General features: G+C 37.5%; 1 protein-coding gene across 1 annotated transcript in view; it reads left to right on the top strand.

Moving 5' to 3' along the window:
• The window catches only part of LOC101857929 (TBC1 domain family member 16), a 31,006-nt gene extending 24,070 nt beyond the window's left edge, over positions 1-6,936 (top strand). Inside the window, exons 11-14 of the mRNA XM_005091874.3 lie at positions 2,050-2,236; positions 4,173-4,270; positions 4,950-5,178; positions 5,782-6,936. Coding sequence (XP_005091931.1) covers positions 2,050-2,236; positions 4,173-4,270; positions 4,950-5,178; positions 5,782-5,973 — 706 coding nt within the window. The 3' untranslated portion in view covers positions 5,974-6,936. The remainder of the gene's footprint in view (positions 1-2,049; positions 2,237-4,172; positions 4,271-4,949; positions 5,179-5,781) is intronic.
• Positions 6,937-24,750: the final 17,814 nt, after the last annotated feature.

The raw sequence follows: 24,750 nt of genomic DNA, 5'->3' as shown, positions 1-24,750 counted from the left end.
ACACAAACACACACACACACACACACACACACACAAACACACACACGCACACACAAGTAGGCTTACAATCACATGCATACTATAAATACACAATGCTGTATTAAATTACTGAGCAAAAATACATGACTTTGGACCAGAGACAGGGAAGGGAACGCTGTGCCAAGAAGCCCATATTGGTGTCAATGAACAGAAAATGGTTCATAATTTATTTCACTGCACAAATGGGATTTCAGTATAATAATAAAGAAATCATTAAAATCTGGATTTTACTTTCTTTTACCTTTTCTGCCCTTTTAAATTTCAAACAGCGAGGGGAGATACAGTTGTCGGATGTGGGCCAGGTGTGTTTCTCTGTGTATCTCCAGGATGTGCCCTGGATGCGTTTCTTTGACTCCAGGATCCGGTTTTTCCTGTCCTTCCTTCTGCATTGAAGCCATCGAATCGCATGCTATAGGCCTTGACTGAGGCTGGCTACTGTGGCCCCTTTCTCATAATGAGACCAAACCACTTTATTTGGTTGACTCGTTCGGATCTCTCAGTTTTAAAAAAATAAAGTTCTGTTTGCAAAACATCTACATTCACTGAATTTCTTTCTTCCTTTTTTTGACGAGGGGTTGGGGGCGGAGGAATGAAGGCACCACTTCACACAATGGATAGACTAAGAGACGCTGGTGTCTCTAGAAGGTCGGGGGGAGGCAGCAAATTGCGTGGAAACGCCAGAAGAATATCCAACCAACTGATAACTGGCACGATCAGCAGGCAGACCCTGTCTTGGATCCTTGAGCGGTGGGAGGAGCAGTTATGATATTGTGCCGTGTGCAATGATGCCTTTTCTCCAAACAAGTAAGTAAGTGTGTTTGGTTTTTTTCAATGTTGTTACCAAGTATCTTGTGACAATACATTGGGCTGGGTTTTTTTTAATATAGTGGGCGAAAGTAAGGAATTTGTAAATCCTCTATTCAGATCATTCTTTCTCAGAATGCACTATTTCAATTACATCCGCGAAATTGTGCGTTTGATTTTCAATGTCGTTTCGTCATATCCTGAGTTGTACAAAAAGTTGTGTCCCGATTTCCGACTTCCATAGACGCTGTCAGCAAAACATAATAATACTTTGAAACGTAACAGCTAAATTGGCTTTGTTTGTATGTACTCTGTCTATGGGCTAGGTAGGATGACTTTTCTTTTTTGATTCTTCTACTTCAAGGTAAAGCGATAATGATGATTCTATTATTAATTGTAAAAGTTTCCGCATCCGATCCGGACGTTGGGGAGTTCCTTGTTAGTGAGACAACTTCTTGGGCCTTCGACATATTGTGGTAAGGTGGCCAGTACCTTTCCACGCCGCCTTTACTTCCCCAACTCGAAGTCAGATACCCACTACGGGAGGAGTTCCGCAGAAGGCCGGCACTTTCCGTGACATGTTCAACTTAGCAAACTATTCCAGAGTTGGTACACTTAGAGAATCCAATTGATGACTTACATTTTGGCTTTTGGTTAATCTGACGACTCGGTGAGCTAACTTTTCATAGAACAAAGCACATTTGACAGTTCCAGTCGAGAACAAATTTGAGTCGTGTGGAATCCGCCATTACCTTCTTCTGTCGACTATTTAGAATATCGTGGACTTCCATTTTGGAAGGAGGGGGGGGGGGTGCAAAAACAAGTCTCTCCATTACTAAACAAATATACACACCAATGAAACCAAACTTCTCCTATCGGTAGGGCAATGCCCACTTTTGGTGTAGGTCAAGATTTTTGGGTGGTTGGCGGGTGCTCTGGTGTGGTTTGCTTCTTCTTTCCTATCAAACATCTATCGTCCTTATCTTCCCTTCTTTTTATTTTTGTTACTTTCCCTTCTTTTTATTTTTGTTACTCTCTTGTGACACCTCTAATCTTCTGGCGCTCATATGACCTTATGCAGTTGCGAGCGCTGTAAAACCTCTACTAAAACTCAAAAAAACTAAAGGTCAAGATTTCTGGAAACCCCCGAAATCTAGGTTAGCCGGCTTGTCCTTAAAAGCAGCCATTTATTTTCACGAACCACAGAAACATCCTGTTGAACTACGCGGTGGACAACCCCCTGATGGGCTACACCCAGGGCATGTCGGACCTGCTGGCGCCGGTGCTGGCCGCGGTCCAGCAGGAGTCCCAGGCCTACTGGTGCTTCTCCGGCCTCATGACCCGCACCATCTTTGTCAGTTCCCCCAAGGACAGCGACATGGATCAGCAGCTGGTCAGTGTTAATGATGATTATAAGAGTTGCATTTATATAAGACCTGTGTGAAACGTGCCGGCAAAATGAGTTACTTCTCGGGTTTGAGCCCATTTGTGGATTGCGAGAAGTAACTCATTTTGTCAGTACACCTCACTATATCGTTGCTATAGCAAGCAATTCACTTAATTCTGTTTGGTTACTTTTTACGTCAGAGACAAAAAACTAGGTTTTGTTGTGTTCTTCCTATAAGGAAGTATGAAAAGCAAGAAATTTGTTAACCTTGACCGTAGCATTAAATTGAATTTTGGTTATGAGGAAAGGTGCGTCTTTAATAGAGCTTTGGGAAGGTGTAAATATAGAAAAAAACTCAAAATTTGGGCTTGAGTGGATTGGTTGCTACAGCAACAATCTGTGAGGTATCATGGTGAAATTATGTGCTCATCAGATTAAAGAAATAGAAGAAAAAGGCATTTTTCCATCAGTTTGGCAATTTTTATCGAAATTTTGTTTTTTGGCTAAACACCTTTTATGTTCGTATGAAAACAAATTTCCATGTGAATTTTACTGAAAAACCTGGTTTAACACTTTGCCATCACAAGGCTCATATAGTAAAAACCCTTGCCATCAAAGGCAAAGGCATTTTGGGGAATATCCAAAGAAACTGGGTGACAAACTTTACCGCCCGGCGAGATGTGGCGGTAAATGTTAAAGGCACAAAATATGGAATTTTCAGTTTTCAAGGACTCTTAAGTTATTGATGTTACCAAACTTGGGTGGCCATGTTCTCATTAATTTAACCACTGAAACCGGGCAACCCCACCTTCTTCAGTCGCAAATATCTTGACTTCTATTCTAGTTAGATGGATATTTTTTAATTTAAAGGGAGACTAATGAATAGGCTTTCAGATGATACCAATAACTCCACATGCCCAAAAATTGACGAGCCCCTGATTCCACCCCGCCGCGACATACGTCTATGCTCTACAGCATGCTCTATAGGCTTTACAACTGTTATCACCCTAGCAGAAATATTCCCAGGTTGTTTTTTGGGGAGAAGGGGGGGGGGGTGTAAAGAATGTATCCTGGTGTCATGAGTGGAAACTGTTTCAATTACCCTCAGTAATTGTTTTTAGAATTTGTTCTTTTTTTTCTCATGTTATGTTTAAGCCATATCATCTACCGCAATAATTGTTCTGACAAATTTATTCTCTTCTCATATGTGGAGACTGTTTCATTGACACACAATATTTGCACATAAACAGTTTTTTTTTTCTTTTTCATCCTGAATTTGGGAGATCTTTGTTGTTTCAAATTTTTGTTTGTTGAACACTTTGTTCCTGCTTTATGTGTGAAATTTGAAAAAAAAAAAATGTAATTCTTTTGATGCATTGCTGAAGGAGTTGTAACCTTTGTTTATTCTAAGTGGCACTCCTAATCACTATATTTTGTTGTTCTTTTGCTGTCACTTTTTTTTGCTAAACTTGTTATAGATTTATTTTCTCTCCTTGCTGTTTGTTCCAAGCTAGTTTTTTTTTTATGCCCTAATGCTCAGAAGAAGAGAAAAGAGGCAGGTGGTTGGTGGATGCTTTAGTGTGGTTTGCCACTTCTTTCCCATCAAACATCTATCGTCCTTATCTCTCCTTTTTTGTGTTTGTTGCTCTTTTGTAACACTTCTAATCTTCGGCACTTATGTGACCTTATTGTGTTGCAAGTGTCGTTAAACTCTTACTTAGACTAAGAGAAAAGAAAAATGACAATTGACATTTATGCAGAACCTAAAAAAATAAGTCAGTTGTTTAGTAGGTAAAGTTTAAAGTGATTTTGGTCAAGTATGAGCGAGGAAATTGTTTTATCTTATTGATGAGAAAGTTTTTTTTCCTTTTTGATGTGGCTGATAGTGAGTTAAATTTTTAAAATTCTGATTGCCTCCTATCTTATTATTGTTACTCTCCAGATTTTTCTCAGAGAACTACTCCGTGTGACGTTACCAAAGTTCCATTATCATCTGAAGTTGTTGGGGCAAGATGCGTTGGAACTGCTGTTTTGTCATAGGTGACCATTTTTCTTTTTGTTCAGATTAATTGTTTGTGCTATTTTTTTCTACAGAACTGATTTGTTTTGATGAAAAAGTGTTGTTTTACATTTTATAGGGTGAATTTGGCTTTGTTTCTTTAAAACACTTCTGAAGTTTTAGTGCTTTTTTTATGAGGCAGTATTTAGTGTGAAGTGTGCTGACAAAATGAGTTACTTCTCGGATTCAAGCCTTAAGGAAATAGATACATCATGCTTAAAGGTGAAATTTTTACAATTTGTAAGTATGAAATAATAAAAGACAGGTTATAGTTACCGAATATAGTTTCTATAGGAAATCCACAAATTTGACCCTCATGTCAATTTTTGGCCTATATCTCCATTGTGGATTGCGAAAAGTAACTCATTTTGTCAGCACGCTTCACTTTTGACTGTCATCCTGTTAAATCAAACTTAAGATAAGATGTAACAGATATGATACTCAGTGTTTTTAATGATAATAATAATAATGATAATAATAAATTGCTTGCACAGCACTTAAAATCCACTTAAAGTGCTCAGTGAGTCTCTTACAAAATTTGAACTGTAGACAGAATTGACATACAATGATGTTACAGCATTTGTATTATAGACCTGTCAGATTTTAACATAAATAATGCTAGTGAAACATTGGTAAAGCATCGTTTTGTTTTTTCCACAGGTGGATTTTACTCTGCTTTAAACGAGAGTTTTGTGAAGATGATGCACTTCGCATCTGGGAAGCGTGTTGGGCTCGATACCAGACAGATTACTTCCACCTGTTTGTGTGTGTGGCTATTGTGGCCATCTACGGAGACGATGTGGTGGAGCAGCGTCTTCCAGCTGATGAAATCCTCTTGCACTTTTCAAGTCTAGCCATGCATATGAACGGGCAGCTGGTCCTGAAAAAGGTGAGTGATTGGTGGTTCAAGTATCTCATGTTTCAGAACACTAACCTCCGTTTGAATCAGATGAGTTGGATAAGCGGTGTGCATCCAGCATTATGTCACTCAGGCGCTTCGCTAAACCGTGAGGGTCAACTTGGGTCATCGTAAGACATTTCTGGCAAATAAGACGCTAGTGAAACTGTGACGGGCCTAGCAGTAAATAATCCTAGGTTTATTTGAATTGAAATGTTCAAGACTACCACCCATTTTCAAAGAGAAAAGTAGGTGTCTTAGGCAGATGGGTGTCTTGGACATTGTCATTAGAATATAAAAGAAATGTAAGGTGGGAAATGGTCGTTTGTACAGGGGATTGTCTCGGACAGGTGGCCATTAGAACAGGTTTGACTGTATTTGCAGTCTATAGACACATGTGATGCTCTATGATCTTGCTGAACTTGGAAGTGTAACTTTATACATACTTTACTTACTTTACTTTTCCGATCCAGCAGCCATTTGTGTTGTAGCTCTTCGGTCTGTCGATATGGCAAAGAATTTACAGGTTTTAAACAGCTTTGCTTTGCAACTTTTATACTTAAACAAATGGCCTCATACTTTTTGGTTTTACAGGCACGAGGACTCTTACATGACTTCCGAAAAAGGCCAAAGATTCCATGCACCCTGTATGGCTTGTGCTCACAAGTGAATGCTGGGATGTGGGACAGCGGCCACAACCCCACAGTGGAGTGCATCTCACATTTAGGGAACGAAGTGTGTCCCTACAACAGCACTCCCAGTTCGCCTGTGTATGAAGAATTTTGAATGAGACCGAAATTGGGAAATTTACAGACGAAACCTGGCAAATTTACAAGTGATTACGCTTGACGTGCATCCCCCCCAGCCCCATTACCAGTACCGTACGCATTTAGGTTTGAATTTGAGTTTTAATTTTAGTCAGATTTATTATTACAACAGGTGGAAACATCAGTTCTGCCATATGTATGTTCTGGCAAGTAGGTATATTCTGTGACTAAAGGTGCACAGTAATTGTTGTGTAAAGGTGATGGATCAATTGTAATGTTTTTATCGTTCTCATCTCTAATTATATTTAAGCAAATTTACAGCCTGCATTTTGAATACATAAACCAATAATGGGTCATGCAGATTATAATCTTGCTAAATAGTTTATTTAAATTTAATATTCTGACATATTTAGTTTTTAAAAGTTCTATTTTATTTTGTTTATTTATTAAATTTTTTTGTTGTAAATGACATTCACGGGGGTTAATTTTCTCTTTGGGCTCAAAGACATTCCTGTGAAAGTTTAATTATGTATTTTTGCTTTAAGTTTATACACATTCCTATTTCACTGAGAGAATTATTTATTGTGGGGAGTTTTCTGTTCCTATCAATTGATTGTGTTGCACATTGATGATCATTTAAGTTGCCGCACCAATCACATTTAAAAAAAAGATCTTTTGCCAATGGGGATTTGGCATTTTCAATTCCTGTTAGGGTTCTGTCTGGGTAATGGGAAATAGTACAAGGGGCATACCAAAAGTTTTTAACCTGACAATGAAGAAATAAAGAGGAAAGCTGAAATTTGGGGTGAAAGCCAACAATCATCTTCCTAGAATACATGTCAATTTTGGGGAATTTCCGATTTCAGGTTTTACCACCAGCGCACTGAAAGTGAATTGGGGGTATGCTGTTCTCCTCTCTCTCTCTTGCCCTTTTTAACTCCCAGTGAAGCATAGGCCATCAACGACATTACTCCAGCGAAGCCTGTCCTGTGCATCCTTTTCTAGTTGTTTCCATGATGTCCCCGCTTTTTCAATTTCCGCTCGTACCGCTCGCCTCCATGTCATCTTTGGTCTTCCCTTCTTATGTTTTCCTTGTGGGTTCCACGTCAAAGCCTGCCTAATGATGCTTGTCAGGGGTCTCCTCAGGGTGTGTCCAATCCATATCCATTTCTTCTTCTTCTTTTTCTTCACCTGTAGATCTATGTCTTATGCTGTTCCCCAGTTTCTTCTTAAAAATGAAGAAAATTGAGCACAGGGTAGTAATGAAGTTTTTGTTCTTGCAAGGCAAGCAACCACAAGATATTTTTACGAATATGCATGCTGCATATGGAACTGATTGCCCATCCTATGCTGTGATGAAATTTTGGTGTAAAAAGTTCAAATGGGGATTCGTGGACATTGAAGATGGCCGCCGTGATGGCCGCCCAGTGACAGCAACAGCAGAAGAGAATGTGTTGAAAATCAAGAAACCTGTGTTGTGTGATAGGCGGGTGACAGTCGAACTTTTGAGCAAAGAAACTAGGCTTAGCATTGGATCAGTTGAAAGAATCTTTAATGAACATTTGAATATGACGAAAGTTTCTATGAGATGGGTCCCATGTTTGTTGACTCCTCCTCAAAAAGTGCAACGTGTGGATTATTGTTAAGAATTGCTTGGTCTGTATGAAAAGGATGAAACTAAATTTTTGGAAAGACTTGTAACCATGGATGAGACATGAGTCCACCGCTACGATCCTGAGTCAAAATCTGCATCAATGCAGCGGAAATAACCCTCGTCCCCAATACCAAAGAAGGCAAAGGTGCAGCCATTGAGAGGAAAAGTGATGCAATCAGTTTTTTCGACCAAGAAGGATTGATTATGACAGACTCTTTTGAAAATGGATATACGATCACCAAAAACCATTATTCTAATCAGCTAAAAAAATTACTAGAGGCTTTAAAATAAAAACACAGAGGAAAGATCCGAAAAGGCATTTTGCTGCTTCAGGACAACGCGCCAGCACACACTTAAAGAAAAGCTGCAGAAATTGTGCGCGAAAATGGCTATGAAATTTTACCACATCTATCCTATTCTCCAGATTTATGCGCTTCTGATTTTTTAAATTCCCCAAACTAAAAAGAACACGATTTAAAAGGAAAGCATTTTGAAAGTGATGATGAGGTCAAAGAAGTACAGGTTTCCTGACACTGAAAGGGTCCTCTATTCTCAAGGTCTTTTCAAGGTCATACGCCGATGGCAAAAATGTGTAACTGTGGGAGGCAGCTAAATAGAGAAAGGCCAAGCTTTGTACCAAATTTCAGCTTTTTACCTTTATTCCTTCATGGTCAGGTAAAAAAAACCTTTTGGTATGCCCCTCGTTAACTACATAGACCCTGCTTTTGAGTGGGAATATGTATAAATATATATATAAGTACAGTCTACTGTTATAATTATGGAGAGCTTATTTTATTGAGGGAGATGGATGGATATGCGGCTCGTTTGGATGCTTCCTTCTTTGGCCGGTTTTTTGTTTTTTATTATTCAGCTTTAAGAATTGCTACAGCTTATTTTCTGTAATGGTTCAAGTTAGAGTGTTATGTTAGGCTCAAAGGCAGCTGGGATCCATTCTTTTGGGAATTAAGTTGTTTTTGAAGATGCTTGTCTTGAAGAGATATGCAAACTTACATTTTAGCTCTTGATGTCTGAGAACACATTTTGTCTCTTTTTGAATTAAGGATTTTTTTGGGGGTGAGAAGTGCTTGTATTATGCGTCTGTTACCGTTAAAATAAGAGAAGCATTAGTCACAAGTTATCTCAACCTTCTCTTCGTTAACTGTGTGTAATACTAAAACAATATAAAAATTGTATTCACATATTTAATTGTGAGTGTACAGTATTCGTTGTACTGTATTCCTTCTGAGTGGAGAATCCCATCAGCCTCGGCTACCTTGATGTCTGCGTTTTCTTTTCTTGTAAATAGAATATTCAGCTTTAAAGATCTCTCTATTTATCTCTCTCTCTATATATATTTCATTATGACAAGCCATAGATAATCAGTTGTTACAATGAAAGTTGAAAGTATTGAACAAGTATCCAGCAGCTAGATCTCCAAATGTATTATAGAGAGGTATGTTGATGTTCTAATAAGAATATTGAGTACTTGGGATATTCAAATTGACATTTCATCTGACTGAGAAGAGATTTCACTTGAGATTTCTTGAATACTGTAGTGGACAGAAGTATTTTGTGCAATAATTGTGATTACCTTTGTATATGTACCAGAAGCAAGGATTTTGGATGAAATTTTGTCCATGAATATTTACAGGACATTTTAAAATCTTAATCCTACCATAAACAGTTCATGCCTTCCATTGAGCTCCTTACTTCTCAGCATAATTTTAAACATCTGTTTGTTTTCTCATTTATTTTGTTTTCCTTGCAATAGTTCTCATGGAAAGTTGAAGTTGTCAGTAGAATTTAGAACTGATACTAATCCTCCTACCTCTTTATTTTTATGTGTTGTCAGATGTACTTTTTTTGCTGGTTTGTTCACTTTGTTTGCACATGGAGATTAGAATTTGTGGGCAAAATGGGAAGGATTGATGAATTTCTATTTACTTTTGTTGACTCTTTTTGTCTTTCACTAATTATTACCCCCTGTCAAGGACATTTTTTAACGTTTCTTTGCATAACCTTTCAAGAATACTCATCTTTATTTTGGGGAACTATTAGGAAGACATTTTTTTGGGGTTTAATTAAGATGTTTTAATGTTATTTCGTCTGTGGTCTGACACTAATTTGATTCTTCCGAGTGTTTTATCAAATTAACTGATTCAGCCCACAGATAATTTTGACCCCGGACGCAAATAATATGTGGTCGCTTTGTGACCTCATGGGCGGTTTCATGGAAAGTTAATATAATAAAGAAATCTTTAAATTTGATAAAACCCCTGTGTGTGGTATTCAGATGTTCAGAATAAAAAATACTATTCTATGACACCAGAAAAAAGGTAGGAATGTCAGTGGTAAGGAAAAAAGAAGAGAGGAAAGCGATGTGAAGAAAGGGAGACGGTGCTGCGGGCTGAATCAGTTAAAGATGGATTTGTCTAGAGCTTGGGCTGCTAGTGAGCTCTCCAATATCAGAAATGACAAGCATTTCAGTGGCTTGAGTTCACTTGAAAGGGTTTTTTTTTTCTTCTTTTTATCCGTTTGATGTTTATAATTCTTGAGGTTTCTTTTGTTTTCTGTTATGTGTTACTTATTTTTTTTAAAGTTTCCAGCTTATGGTTTTGTTACACTCAGTGTGTATCTTTTTAAATTTTCTCATGGTTTCAATGTTTTGAGTTTTTGCAATTTTGTGTATTCCTTTTTAAAAAATGATTTCAGATTCTACTTGAGACCCTATGCACCATCAAACCTCATTGTACTGCCAACCTCGCTTACTGCCAGGTTTTGCTAGTGTACGAAAATGGACGTCTATATAAACGTAGTGTTTGCGCCTTTACACTGTCATCCGCCAATTGTCTTGAGTTGTATAGTCCCTATTTAACTAATGTAAATTTGCCTCGTTATACCACCGGCGACTTGGGCTTCAGAGGTGCACAGCACTCACTTGGTGGCTGCTAGATTTTCTCTTTCCCAAATGCGTCTCTGCGAGTTTGGCCTATTTTAGCTTCTTTTCCTGGTTTGCCCTGATAATGAAAATGGTATTATTTTAAGCTTTGGCCAATAATTTTGTTTACATGTAAAAGTTGGAATGTCATTTGAAAGTTGCTTATGAATACTACAAAGGAACTGCACCTCCTCGGCCTTTCGGCAAAACATTTGGTATTGCCAAATGTGAGCCTGATGACCAAAAGGCTGACGGGAGCACGTGAGGCTTGTGTGGATTCACAGTACAATGTGAAAGGTCTGAGGCTGTCTGGGGACTGAGGAGTACCGGGTTTAAAAAAAAGTACGTCTACGGGGTCTTTGACACATAATATAGCCTCGCTTCTGATATCCGAAAACATTTTTAAGTTGAATTTACGTAAAGTTCAGTCGGAGCTGTAGGTCTACATGTAATTAGTTGCTACTCGTTTTTTCTTTTGCTTGGCAATCACGCATGACAGATCTAGATGAGTCAAGATTGACCACAATGGATTTGTTTGTCTCTACCAATAGTCAAGATGGCAATTGGTGCTATCCCCTTTTACCGTCAGCTTCATGCTCGTTCCAAGGTAGGCGGTATAACGAGGTTTGACTGTAGTAAGTGCTTTACACCTCTGACAATTATTTTTGCTTTGGTGTGTATGTATTGTGAATATGATCTTTCTTGCAATTCCCCCCCCCCCCTCATTAAGATTTCCTTCAATAACTTGTTTTGTAGAATTCTTTCATGTGTTATGTGGAGAAAATTCATAATTTTATGGATTTGTGGACATTTTGGCTTGGTTTAGGTACAGTTTGAGTAACATTAAAACGTTAAGAGCAGGATTCTGTTGTAGTTAAAGGAAGGTTAGGATGAGTTTCTATCAGCCAGGATCATAGGTGCATATTTTAACATCAGTCAGTCATCAAAGGAAATTCATTTGCTCTAAAAATTGAACTGTCTTCTACCCCTGAGATCTGTCAGGGAAATACAGAAGCAGAATAAACTCAAAATTTTTTTCTCCATATAAATGTTATTTCCGTAGTTTAGTGGTTAGGCTACTGGAATTGCAATCATGAGGTTGTGGGCTCAGGGGTTCGAGTGTTAGGCACGACGTTGTGTTCTTGGGAAAAGCACCTTACATGAGTTTTCCTCACTTTACCCAGGTGGGAGTGGGTACTTGACCATAGACAGCAAAAGATCTTGTAAGTATGCTAGTGTTTTAGCCCCTATAAAATGGTAGCTGGCCCTGTGTGCTTCCCAGGAAGTTGAGATTGTTTCAGAATGTTATCAGGTCTGTTTGGGTAATAATATAGCCTGCAAAGCGCACAGAGCTCACTGTTCAGCAGGAATTTGCCCTGTACAGATGCTATCTATCTATTATTATTATTTCTTGGACCTGAAATGTCAGTGTGTTAGCATTTCCCATGAAATTCATTGTTTTTTTTCAGGGTGTTTTCAGGCAGGAGTGAAGACAAGGCTGTAGTGCACAGCCACAAAGTTCAATTGTTGTGTTATAGCTTTAGTGCTCAGAGACTGGAGAGGGGAGGTGGAAATACTTTGATTTTGTCGTCCCCCCCCCCCCACCCCCTCCACTCTAATATTAGAGGTTTATGAATTTCAATGCGAATATGCATGTTGTTACATTCCTTGCCAGCTGTAGTATAACAAAATACTAATGCTCATAGTAGAAATAATTATAAAGCATTTAGTTTTTGTTTCATGAAATTTATAACTTCAGTTTCGATATTTTTATTTTTTTGAGGATATTATCAGATTTGTAATTTTTTAATTTGTTGGCGTAGTTCTTTTAAAAAATGGCGTCATTAACATATGAGCCAGAGCCAGGAGTGTTCACTTTTCTATGACTTGTCCTCTCTGTCTATGAACTATTACCGTCGGAATTGTCCAAGACGGACATCCATTGTAAAGGAGAAAAGTGGTTGTGTTAGACGGGTGGACATCTTGGATAGTATCATTACAATAATTTCTTAAAAACTGCTAGTGGGAAAGTGAGAACTGGGTGTTTCTGTATGTGATTGTCTCTGACGGATTGTCATCTGAGCAGATTTGACTGTACTCAGAGAGTGGGAGGAAGATGTCTCTTTTATGTTTGAGTTTGTCATCTTTTATTTTCTTTCTCCATTTGTTGACTCTTTTTATTATCTATCGATTATTCCACTTTTATTTTTTCTGTTGATATTATTTTTGACACTCTTTGAGTATACAGTTTGGTTAAATAAATTTGCCGTTATATTAATGATTTAAGGTTTCGTTTCCCTTTTTAAATTAAGGCAGTGTTGGCATTATAGCTTTTATTCACTCCCATTAAATAGTCTTTGTCAGTAATGGCATATTATTGTTTTCAGGGAGCAACTTGACCCATTTGTGTTCTTAGTGTCTTTGCTTTCTCTATTAGATCCTCCATAATGTGTAAAGATATTAAGAATAAGTAAAAATGTCACATCCTTCAATCATATAAACAATAACTGATGACCAAAGATATATATATCCTTCAGTCTCTTTTTGAGCTCTGAGGATTCAGTTTTGAGCAGAAGCTGTAAGGGTTTTGCCCTGTGGCTTGTCTTTGTTAGGTGAAACATGAGCAATGGGCCTGATGAGAGTGAAAACAAGTGTTACTTTTTGTGTTGTTGTCTTCTTCATTTTTGTGTTCCCCGTCTAGATCTCAGGGGTAGTTAACTGTTGGTTGTTTAGCCTGCAGTGCAACTGATCTTTACTTAAGTGATCGATTTTTTCGTTTAATAGGGTCCCTTACCTTAAAGTTTAAAGGAGACACATTCTGATTTTGAAGGTACCGGTACTCTAAATTCTTTTATACTGACTTAAGTATTTTCAGTTTTGTTAGGAATTTGTTTGTACTGTATAAGTTCTCTTTTGTTCAGTTAGTTTGTTGTTTTGTCTGTAATATTGTTGTGATTCAGATTGGTGTCTTTTCTTTTTGCCCAGATGTTGTTTCTTGGTTTATTTTCACCTCTAAACTTTCATTAATTACTAATGCTTTCAAGAGATTATTAGAATAAATTGCTCTTTATCATACCATTTTATGTACCTCAATAAATGTGAGGCATTTCATAAAATTTATATTGTGCTCACAATGTCATGCTTGAGAAAATATGATCTGTTATAGGAAAAGCTCTCTTTTTATAAGCCAACTTCACTGGAGCCCTGTGGTTCTCGTCTTAGCTTACCTCAGCTGCATTAGTTTGTGCCATGTCCAAGATACGAGGAAAAGTTCTGATGTGTAGATGTGGATAGTTATTTCTCTGTCCATTCCCAATTTAAAGTTACTCAATTTATATCACCTCACTCCTCACTTCTCGCTCCCTGTTTGATACCTAACCTTCACTGTAGTGTCTTTAGGTCATTCCCAAAGGGGGGACATTTCTCGTTCAAGCACAGTAGAATTGTAAATGGGCTGATTCATCAATCTCATGCTCATAACTGTGCCTGAACTGCAACAGGGAACTGCTGCTTCTTCTTTCCTAATCCTTACTATTGCCATTTTTCGTCTACTTCTTTTGTATATTTTTCACACTCTTGTGACCTGCTATTTCGGGGATGCCTTGATAGTCGATGCAGACTTTGTGCTGTTGAAGCTAGAGAGGTGAGCAGAGTAAGCCTGATTCCCTGTATGGACTTCTCTGTTGACACCCCCCCTGTGGCGCTCAGATGACCTTATGCTGTTGGGAGCGTAGTAAAAACTCTACTAAACTAAAACAACTTGAATCAGATTGTCAAAATGTGGAGTGGAAAAATATGAGCAGTCACTCTCTGTTGCCTCGACACCTTGCAATTTGTGTGCAATCTACTTTTACCCGGCGTGCTCTATGTGATTGTCTTTTTTGATCGTCGTTTTCACCATTGTTCAATTTTCCTTGCTCTTCAGGAATGTTCTTACTATGTTCATGTGTTTTTGATGCACAAAATCATGCGCTTGCTCAAGGCTTCTTGGGACCATCAATTTTTTATTTAAAATGTGTGTTCCAACATTTAATCAGTCAGGCCTTTGCATTACCTGTACTGCTCCCTGTCAAGTGAAATGAAATGGAAGAAATTTTACTTTAAGAGTGGCTTCCGAGTACCTTTGGAATACAATCTTGGTTGCTTAACCCAATTCACCCTATGTTGTCGCCGCAGTGCACTTGTGTCCACCTGGCTTGCCGCGAGCCGGGGGAAAAAATCAGTCTGAACGTGACACATGCATTGTGCCCGAACTATTCAAGGTATCAAATGAAATATCGCTTAGATTTTACTTAAAATATTCTTTTAATATTATTAGGGAGAAAGATGAAGAAAAGAGCCAAGAAAACAAATATATTCTTGGTCCGACTGTGACTCATCGATTTACACATAACAACTTATAGTAAAGCTATACCTACATGGTCTAGATGTAGCCTTTCTTCAAAGTTTTCAAGACACTAAAGTCAATCCCATCGCCTTGTTTTTCTAGATTTACTTCTACTTTCACTTTCTTTGCTGCTTATGCCTAAAACAAAAGAAAAAACAAGGTTCATGTATTTTAACAAGCTCAAAAATAGCTGTGACACTGTTGTTTCTTTGTGGCTGTTTTTTAAATTCTTCTTGTCCATGAAGATTTCAGTACTTGCTTTCTTGCCATGATTAAGATTTGTGGTGACAAAACAACAAAACTAACTCGTATTTGGCGAAAAACTGGATCAAAACAAGCGAGCAAAAGTTTTTACAAGCTACAAGTGACCTATTATTTTCAATAGAAACCTGGATAAGTGGTTCGGACTCGATTTTGTGGACTGGTGTTTTGCTACGACTATTGTTGTAGCTCTGTGGATGGAAGCGCGCGGCAGCTATGAATATACTCGTAGCTCGGGTACAATGGGTCAATTCTCTCATTGCTTTATTTTTTTTTCTGTAAGTCCTTTAATACCATTGGGGGCGTCTATATTCTTGCTTTTCGTTAACTGGTTTGGGGAAGTGACGTATTTTGTGTACAAAGGAAAAGATCAAAGATTATTCAAGAAGAACCTGGATTGGAGGAGTGAAAAAAAATGTCTTCTTTAGCGTTGGCAGTGATGTTTGTATAACAAGGAGTGGTCCGTCTTGTAGAATACAATTTTTGGTACAGTTTGTAACTGGAATTTTTCCCATTCAATTTTTTGCAATGCGTTTCGGGTTTACCAATATAGGGGCTGTGGGGGCTATCTTAATTCTGATGAGAGAATTTGGCAATGAATTTCAATAAATGCGTCCTTGTACAGGCAGCCTGTCAAATGGTAAAATGTCTACAAGCTATATTATAGAATTGTTTTCAAATATAAAATGGAGCATAGCAGTGAAATGTCAAACAGTTGCTTAGTACATTGCCTATCATGACATAGCCGCATACTTTTAAAAAAGAAAGAGAAAAAAAAAATCTTTAAAGTAAAATTTCTCATGAATTATTACAGTTTATCTCATGTACACATGTCTGTGCCATTTTTTGTGCCCATTCATCCATTTTTTCTCTCCGTGCAATATTTGGCTTTAATGTAGACAATTGGTCTGTGATTTGTGATTTTTATTTATTGTTTGTAATATAGTGTGTCTCTCAGCTGAGATGTGTGAAAGAGAGATAATAAAAGTTTCTTTTTAGTAAGTCTTCATTGGTTCTTTTTGTCTTTGGTTTGGTTGCTTGATAATTAGCTTTCCTGTGGATTATATTTGAGCAAGATTTGGACAGATGCTCTTCCTTTACCATTATAAGAAAAAGTCATGGATTGAAGTTATGTAGACAGATTTTTTATTGTAATACTCGTAAAAGTGATAAATGATGGCAAAATTCAAAGTAATTTCTCTTTCAAATATGATATACAATGTACTGAAAATTGTACTTTAATACAATGTGCGTAGTAATGTTTTTAATCCTTTTTTTTTCCTTTTGAATTCACCCATCTCTGCATTTGAAATTTGCTGATATGTTCTTAGTAGATCTTTGGCAAAGAGATGGCAAAAAAGGACAAAAAAGTCTGTTAAATTCTGACTGGCTTTGGGGTAAATGTTTATTTTTTGTCTGCTTATTTTACATTTCCTGTAAAGTTAAGGTTGTTTCAACTTTGAATTTCCAAGCAGTAAAATGATGGGTTTTATTGCCTTTTGAGTATGTGAATGTGATATTCTGTGATATTGTATTGGGTTGAGGAAGCATTGTTTTAATGTGTTAAATAAGCAAAGCACAGTTTTATTTAAACTTTAGTATTTAATGTACCCTTAGTTGACAGCGCAAAAGGTAATAAAGCTGCACGTCAATTTTTTTAGCTCAATTTTAGGTTTACATCGTGAATAATTTGGGTTGGAGAACTACAAATAAAATGTGTGCTGTTGCAGCTTGAGCATGATCAATCTAATTTTGGTAATGTCTGATAAGTTCAGATGAGAGCATACTGTACTGTATTTCTGAAAGGGAAAAAAATTATTCTTATTATATTATTATATTATACTTCACTTGCGAACATTGGGGTAGCAGCAGGCAATGTTTTCATGTCTGTTAGTGAGCAGAATATTTTTTAACAAGGCAGTGTTCTGACTATCAGTTGTACGTAGTGAAATGAATTAAAGGATGTTTGATGTATACGGAAGACTCTGCTTTGACTGTTACAGAAATGGTATTTAGTATTTAGTGCTCTTTTCATGTTTGAATTACTGAATCTTTCAATCAAAATAATATTGTAGTTTTGGAAAGGTGCTGTGACATGAAAAAGGTCACATTTTTTCGTGCAGTAGGACATCACGCTGATCAGATCCATTCAATGGAATCCCCTGGAAAGCTGTCTGTCTGCTGATCTGTTCTATTTCAAAGTTTTGTGGTTGTCACCGAAGAAGAATGTTTGTTTTTGATAAGTAAAATGACATTGTTGGTGTCAGGGATGGGAATGGAGTGCCATGACACCTGTGAATATTTCTGTAGGCCTTCTATCAACAGAGTAGGATGGGCTGTCAAACCTGTACAAGATGAACACCTGTTGTCGAGGTGAATGTCTTGGACCAGTGTCATTATAATTCTTTTTAGTGCAAGGGTGGAAGTAGGAAGTGATCATTTGGACTGGTGGTTGTTAACGGCATGGACTGTATTTTTTCTCTTTTTTTCTAAAAAAAAAAAAATGGAGTCATTTATTTTTGGCTTGAAATTTTTCCGTTTTACAAAGTTAGAGAGGAAAAGCTGCTACCTTGTCTATTTTATTCTCCATTTTCTTATTGAGGGTAGTCTGGGGACTGTTGAATATTCTTTTTGTAAATTTTGGTTGGTACACAACAAGATTTTAGTGGGTGCAGTGAAATCGAAGCTTTTAATTACTCATAATGTGATAAAATTCTTCTCTGCTAGGATTGGTCTCACTGGCAAAAGCAGAAGCCACAAATCATCTTAATTCTTATTGCTTGCTTTTTTCTTTGAGAAATATTCTTTTCTGCAGATGTACTGGTCATTGTCAAGACATTCTCAGACGAACTATTGTTATTATGAGGATCAAGTAAGTCAATGACAACATTTCAATGTAGAATGTCTTCCTTGTTCATGGTTCGAGTTCCAGCTAAAACTGATGTAGTTGACTTCGGCAAATTATGCACTGGTGTAGTTTTCTTTCTCTCACAAACACAGGTTCTAAAACTGTTTCTATTGTCCCAGTCCTTTTCCTATTGCTATGATGAAGACTCGCTCTCAGATTTTCCAAAACAGAGTTTTAGACCAGACATTTTCAGATTTGATGTTATTCTAATAATCTTTGCTATACTCATTTTGTTTTAATGTCACACCCTGGATATTTTATACACACTGTCTTTTACAGATGTCTGTGGGCGGTGTGGTGGTTAGTCGTTTTGTCGCCAAACGCAGGAGACCAGAGCTTGATTCCTGAGTCGGGAGAATTTTTATGGAGTTTCTCGGTTTGTCTGAAAGGATGTTGTATTCCTCTTGGATCGGGTTGGCCCTCACAGGCAAGGTCCAAGCCAGCTTCATACATAATCTAAATTTTGTTGATGACGGTGTAAAAAACATCTACTAAAATCTAACATCTAAACATCTATTCTATTTATTGTACTTGTTTCCCTCAGAATGTCATAGGGCAACGTAGAATGAGATTAGAAAAGTAGCACTAGTTGTTTGAAGAGAAAGAAGATCTGGGGCAAAAAGCTGACTGAATTTTCTGAAAGTCAGTTTTTTTTCAGACCTGGATGTTCTTCTAAGTTAAGTTAAAAAGTTGTGAACAAATTGTGATTGTTCTTCATGTCCAGGTATTTTTTACTGTACAATTCTACTTTTGTGTATTGTAACCATTCATTGCATAAAGGCCTGTGTTCTGGGTTTGTCAGCTGAAAAGCAACTCTGTATTATTTTTGCTCAATATGACTTAGCTTCGCTAGCAGGGCTGGCCATGTCGTATGACTGATTTCAGAATCCCAAAAAGGCTGTATTCTGTTCTGAGCTGTCCTCAGGGAACAGTAAAGTTGATGCGCCCCCCCCAAAAAAATGCTACAAAGACACCTTGAAAATGCCCCTGAAGTACTTCAACATGAATTTCTTGACATGGTAGAGCCTAGCTTCTGACAGACTCCATTAAGGAGCAGCGATCACAGAGGGCAGCAAATCAATAACATGAGGCTTCACAAATTAGAAATGCTGAACACAGAAACCAAGAGAGGTGCCCACATGCTGCTCAAAATCAAAATGTAAATTCTTTTCTGCCAGAATTTGTCTTATAATTGGTCATAGCAGAAGCTACAAATCATCTTAATCCTCATTTCTTCTATTTTGCTGAAGAAATTTCCTCTGCTGAGATGCATTGGTCATTGTCAGACTTTCAAGGATGAACTGTAACTGTAAGTTACTCTATGTATTATTATTCTTGTTGCCATTCTTAGAGTAATTAACTTTTCAGTTGCTAGCATTGATACAGTTGTGCCTTGGCCTTGATTATTACTTTGCTTTTAGTAGAAGGTAGAGAAAATGTTTCCAACTGTTTTAGTGTGGCAGTAGTGAGATTGTTTTCCACTGTAAAATGTTTTATGGAATTCATGTGGGGCCTTTGAGTTGCATTTCTGTCATATGTTATATCGTATTATTGTTGTTCAGCCTCTGATCACAAGTCTTTTATGGATTTATTACTCATTCGTGCTCAGTATGTTTTTCTTCACTCTGTTGCTCTTCTGATGTTGTAATATTTTTTTTCGTGTTGAGCTCAAAGGGGAAGGGATTTTTTTTCCCTTTTTAATTTTAAAGTCATGACTCCTTCCCCAAGCTCTCTTCAACTAAGTGTAATTTGTGCAAAGTTGTAGGAAAGGTGGATGAGTCCCAATGTATAGATCTATGTATTGTAACGAAAATGTATTTTTCTTTTCAAATCTGTTTATAATGCAGGTTCTTTATGGTTAAGGAAAAAGCCTGTGGCAATATTTTATCATTGAGATGCCATTTTACAATCAGTTTGATTGGGTGGTTGCAATAACTTTTATAACATGTGTTCTGAAAATGTTAGTCATGAAAAACATTTGTTCATCAGAAGAAATAATATGTACCATTGTTTTTGTTCGTTTTGTTTTCTCAATGACCATTCCTCTGTTGTCCATTTTGAAGTCAATAAACATGTTAGTCATACTTCATCAGAATGTGTGGTATGAAGTTTTTTATTTGTTTCATTGTGTATGTTCAACACAAGTCTCTGTTTCGAACTAAGCTTTGTGTTTTTGAATTTGGTGTCATTACACAGTGCACATGTGTATATATATATATATATATATATGTATATTTTTCGGGCAGTCATTTTACTTCTCTTGGGCTTTGAATGGCTGTAATTGTGTCGATGTTGAAGTTCCTTGTGGGTGGTTGGCGGATGCTCTTGTGTGCTTTTCTCCTTTCCTATCAAACATCTCTTGTCCTCATCTCTCCTCCTTCTTTTCTGTATGCATGTATTATGTTACTCTCTAGTAACTTCTCTAAGTCTAAGTCTAGTCTTTGGCACTTGTATGACCAATTTGTGTTGCAAGTGCCATAAAATAAATGCTTACTAAAAGTAAACTTTCTGGCTGGCTGTCTGGCTTGCCTTCCAGCACTGAATGTCCATAATTGTGTCGATATATTTTTTTGTACTCAGACTGGTCTGTGGAAAAACATGGCAGTTATCTAGTTGAGCGCTACACTGTCTAAAACTAGGTATTTTTATACCCCTATTGCAGGGCTGCCCACCATTACAAATTTGACGGAATCATTACGATTTTTATTCAATTTTACCAAAATACCTTGACTCTGACTTTTAAAAAATTTGTTGACTACCCAAACCCACTGCCAACCTTCCTGGTTTTATAAGGGGAGAAAATAGAAAAACTACCAACCCGGATAGTCTACTTTTTATTTATTTATTTTTTGGGTAAATGTTTTACGGCACTCGTAACTGCATAAGGTCAAGTGAGCGCGCGGGACGCACAAAACGTTTTCAGTTGGTAGGAAATTTTGAATTTTGCCCAGGTGACGGCTGAAGCCTACTCTTATCGATTTTAGACCTCCAAGGGATCTTTTATGTGCACAACTTGCACACCGGACCTCTGAGATTTTTCGCTCTTGTCCGAGAAGGCTAGGTGTAGATCTTTCCTACCAGAAGATCAGGGGTGTGGTGGAAAGACAGAGGTAAGAAGGAGTCAAGGAATAGCAGTAGAAAGGCTGCAGAAAGAGTCAGGAGCCCAGAGGAGGGGGCAAAGGAGGTGAGGAGGTTGGGGCAGAAAGTGGAGATGAAAGCCGACGACAAATTATTGTTAAAAGAGCAGGAAAGGAGGTGAAAGGTGACAATTTTACAGAAGAAAATTTTTCATCGTTGTCTGGTTTCTAACCTGAGACCTATTATTGAATGAAAGTTTTTTGAACACCGTAACCTCTTGACCATGAGAGCCCCCAGGTCCCCTTTGCCCTTAGAAAAAAAAACGCATTAGACTTAAGAAGTGCCCATGCCAAGAGTAAGGGAAACAGATCAATAACGTGGTAGAAAACTCCTGCCTTTTTGTATCATTACGCCTTCGTTTACGTTACATATTTATAATGCAGTGGACTACATCCCCTGTCCTTTAGTTTTAGTACATGTAAATGTTTTACAGCACTTGCAATACAATAAGTTTATATAAGTGCTGAAGATTAGAGGTGTTACAAGAGAGTAACAAACACAATAAAAGAGGGGAGATAAAGATGATAGGTGTTTGATAAGAAAGAAGAAGCAAACCACATTAGAGCATCCATCAACCACCCACATCCCCTGTCCTTGACACCCTATCAAAGAAGATTTCCATAGCCATATTACGAATTTTTATACCAGTTTACTAATTTTCAATCTGTTGATTACAAAATCATATGGTGGTGGGTGGGCAGCCCTGCCATTGACACAATTTTGATCATTTTGGAGGTGGTTTTCTGACTCTGCATGTTAGGGGTCAACTAAGGCTGAGAGTCGAGAGGGATACAACATCCCAGTAGTAAGACTGAGATACCCAATATAAATTCTTCCCACTCAGGAATTGAACACAGATCACTTGTGTGCAACAGCAAAGCGTCTAACCGCCACATCACAGATACTGGTCCTAAAACTTTCTCTTCTATCTTCTCTACTGAGGTAACATTGAGGAACTCCTCACCGACCTCACCTCAGTGGACGGTTGGCGGGTGCTCTGATATGGTTTACTCCTTTTGTTCTATCAAACATCTATTGTCCTTATCTCCCCTCCTTCTTTTTTTGTGTGTTTGTTGCTCTCTTGTGACACCTCTAGTAATCTTCGTCTTGAAGAACTTAAATATCAAAAGACAGTATGGAACTACTTTCGATCTCATTCAGTTACATTGTTTGCAAACCCAAAAATAAGTAACAGGAGCAGACCATGGCAAACACCCATCAACCACCCACAGAATGGGTATTTGTTGAAAAACGTCTCCAATGAAATACTTATAATCAGAGGTCCCTCAAGCTTCATAATGGGAACACATACTAAAAAATCTGGGGAAAGAGATAACGACGAATGAACCTGGACCAAAGACTCAATGAGACGTAAAAATTTATTCCGTACAATCTTGAAGGTGAATTTGATTCTTCAATTCATTCAGCTGTGACAGTGACTCATCATACTTCCTTTCCAAAAACTGAACTCGTACACGCATATATAATACCTTTTAAAAAACATACGCAGAGGCGAAAAACCTCTAGAAAGTACAATGACACTTAAGGATAGCACAAAGAGCTCAACGATTTCTTAAAAACTTATAAGTACAAGCAAAGAATGTCTTTTAACGCAAGTTCATTTTACATTTTCACAGGTGTGAAACATTTGTCATGTAAAAATGTCCAATAAAATTGGTAAAAAATATAAGGATAGACATAAGATTTTTTTAGATTTGTAGGCTTACAACAATACTTTAAAATATAGGGAAACATGTACGGTACCTTAAAACTGTACATGTACCAAGATATTTAAGTAAAGAATTACAAGGCTTACTTCGACATGCGAAGTCCAGTCATGGAGAGGCTTTTCTTTTATGTCATAAAACCCTGGCTATAATAATTATAGTAATAGTAAGCAAATAAGTAAAGATTTTTCTGAGGGATATTAAGCTTTGACAAAATTTTATACAGTAACAATCTATAAATCACTGTAAACCCCAGGTCATATTTTTGAGAGGCAATTTGAAAAAAAAAAGAAAAGAGATGAGAGAAAGGGTAGCCCTGCTGAATAGCAGATTCGACTGTAGTCACTTTGGGCTATCGGCTGCCCACCTTAATTCTTTTTTTGTTTAGGGCATTTAGGAGAAGGGCTTCCAGTCCTGCCTGTCAGCGTCAACCCAGGCTGAGAGGGATACAACATCTTAGCAGAAAAGCCGAGATACTCCTTAAAAATTCTCCCCGGAATCGAACTCAGGCCTGCTGTGTACGACAACAAAGTGCCTAATTACTACACCACAGGCGCCGGTCTAACCATATTTAAAGATATCCAGACTCTATATATCACAAATCTATAGCAGCAAAACGTACAGTAGAATTTGAAAAATGAACGTATGCACTCGGAGGAATGTTCTGAAGAAGATAAGTAAATTCCCTAAATCCAAATACACAATGTAGCTCCATTCATTCATTCATGTATAATGACACATGGTAGTACTAATTCAGATACTGTATATTACAATTACAAGAAACCTAGCACATGGAAAAATGATTAATTTTAAGTAGATGATCAAATTAGCTCTCAGAAAAAAGCGTGTGTAAAGTAGAACATACATTTGTAAAATCTATATAGACTTTCTTAAGAAAACGCAAGAGCTTTGCTGTAAAAACACAAGAACACCTAAGCTTTTCATGATCAAGAGACAGGCTGTTCTTTACGGAATTCATCATACTGTACATTCGTACAGATGGGTAAATAGAGACCGGCAAAGTAAAAAGAAAAATTGTATCACAAAACGCTGCATTTGGACCAAGATTGGAGTCCATGATAATAATGTTCACAGCCATTGTTTTCTTCACATTATTATTTTAAAATATTAAAAACCCCAAAAACTTCTTCACATCAACTTTCCATCACAGCAGTAGAATCTACATGAAATGTGATGTACATGTATCTAGAATCAATAATGTATTGTAAGGTCCTTTTCTGGGTATCTTTCTCATAATCTGCAATTAAAAACATGAGCCGCCTGTACATGTCCGACTGAATCTATTAACAAATGTGCATTTTTTTCTTTTCTTTTGACACATGGACTTTCCTCTACTTGATGCCACTCATACTCATGCATGCATGCAATAACTTAAGGTAGAATAGAGAATAGAATAATGAGCTTGGCTTCAATCTTCAAACTGTTGTAGTTATAACATACTCTAACTTACGGCATCGTCCACTTTGCCCAAGGAATAGAAAAATGTATAAAAAAGTTTGGCATCAATTTCATAGTTCTAGTTCACCCCTACTGAATGTAGGAGGCTGTTTATATACTTTACTTTTATCCTCCGTTTATACCCTTTTGGGTGTCGCGGGAAGAAAGAGACGTCTCTCTGTCGCCAGCCGGAGAGCTTGGGTCAGGGGGATGCCCTGGGTGGTTAATGTTTCCCTGACTCCATCTATCCAGGTCTTTCTCGGGCGCCCTCTAGCCTTGCTGCCATCGAATTTTTGGATGTAGGCACGTTGTGTTGGAGGGTGTT

The sequence above is a fragment of the Aplysia californica genome, unplaced genomic scaffold, assembly GCF_000002075.1.
Source record: "Aplysia californica isolate F4 #8 unplaced genomic scaffold, AplCal3.0 scaffold00037, whole genome shotgun sequence".
Lineage (NCBI taxonomy): Eukaryota > Metazoa > Mollusca > Gastropoda > Aplysiida > Aplysiidae > Aplysia > Aplysia californica.
The sequence above is the reverse complement of the archived record's forward strand: the minus strand, read 5'-3'. Positions and strand labels throughout refer to the sequence as shown.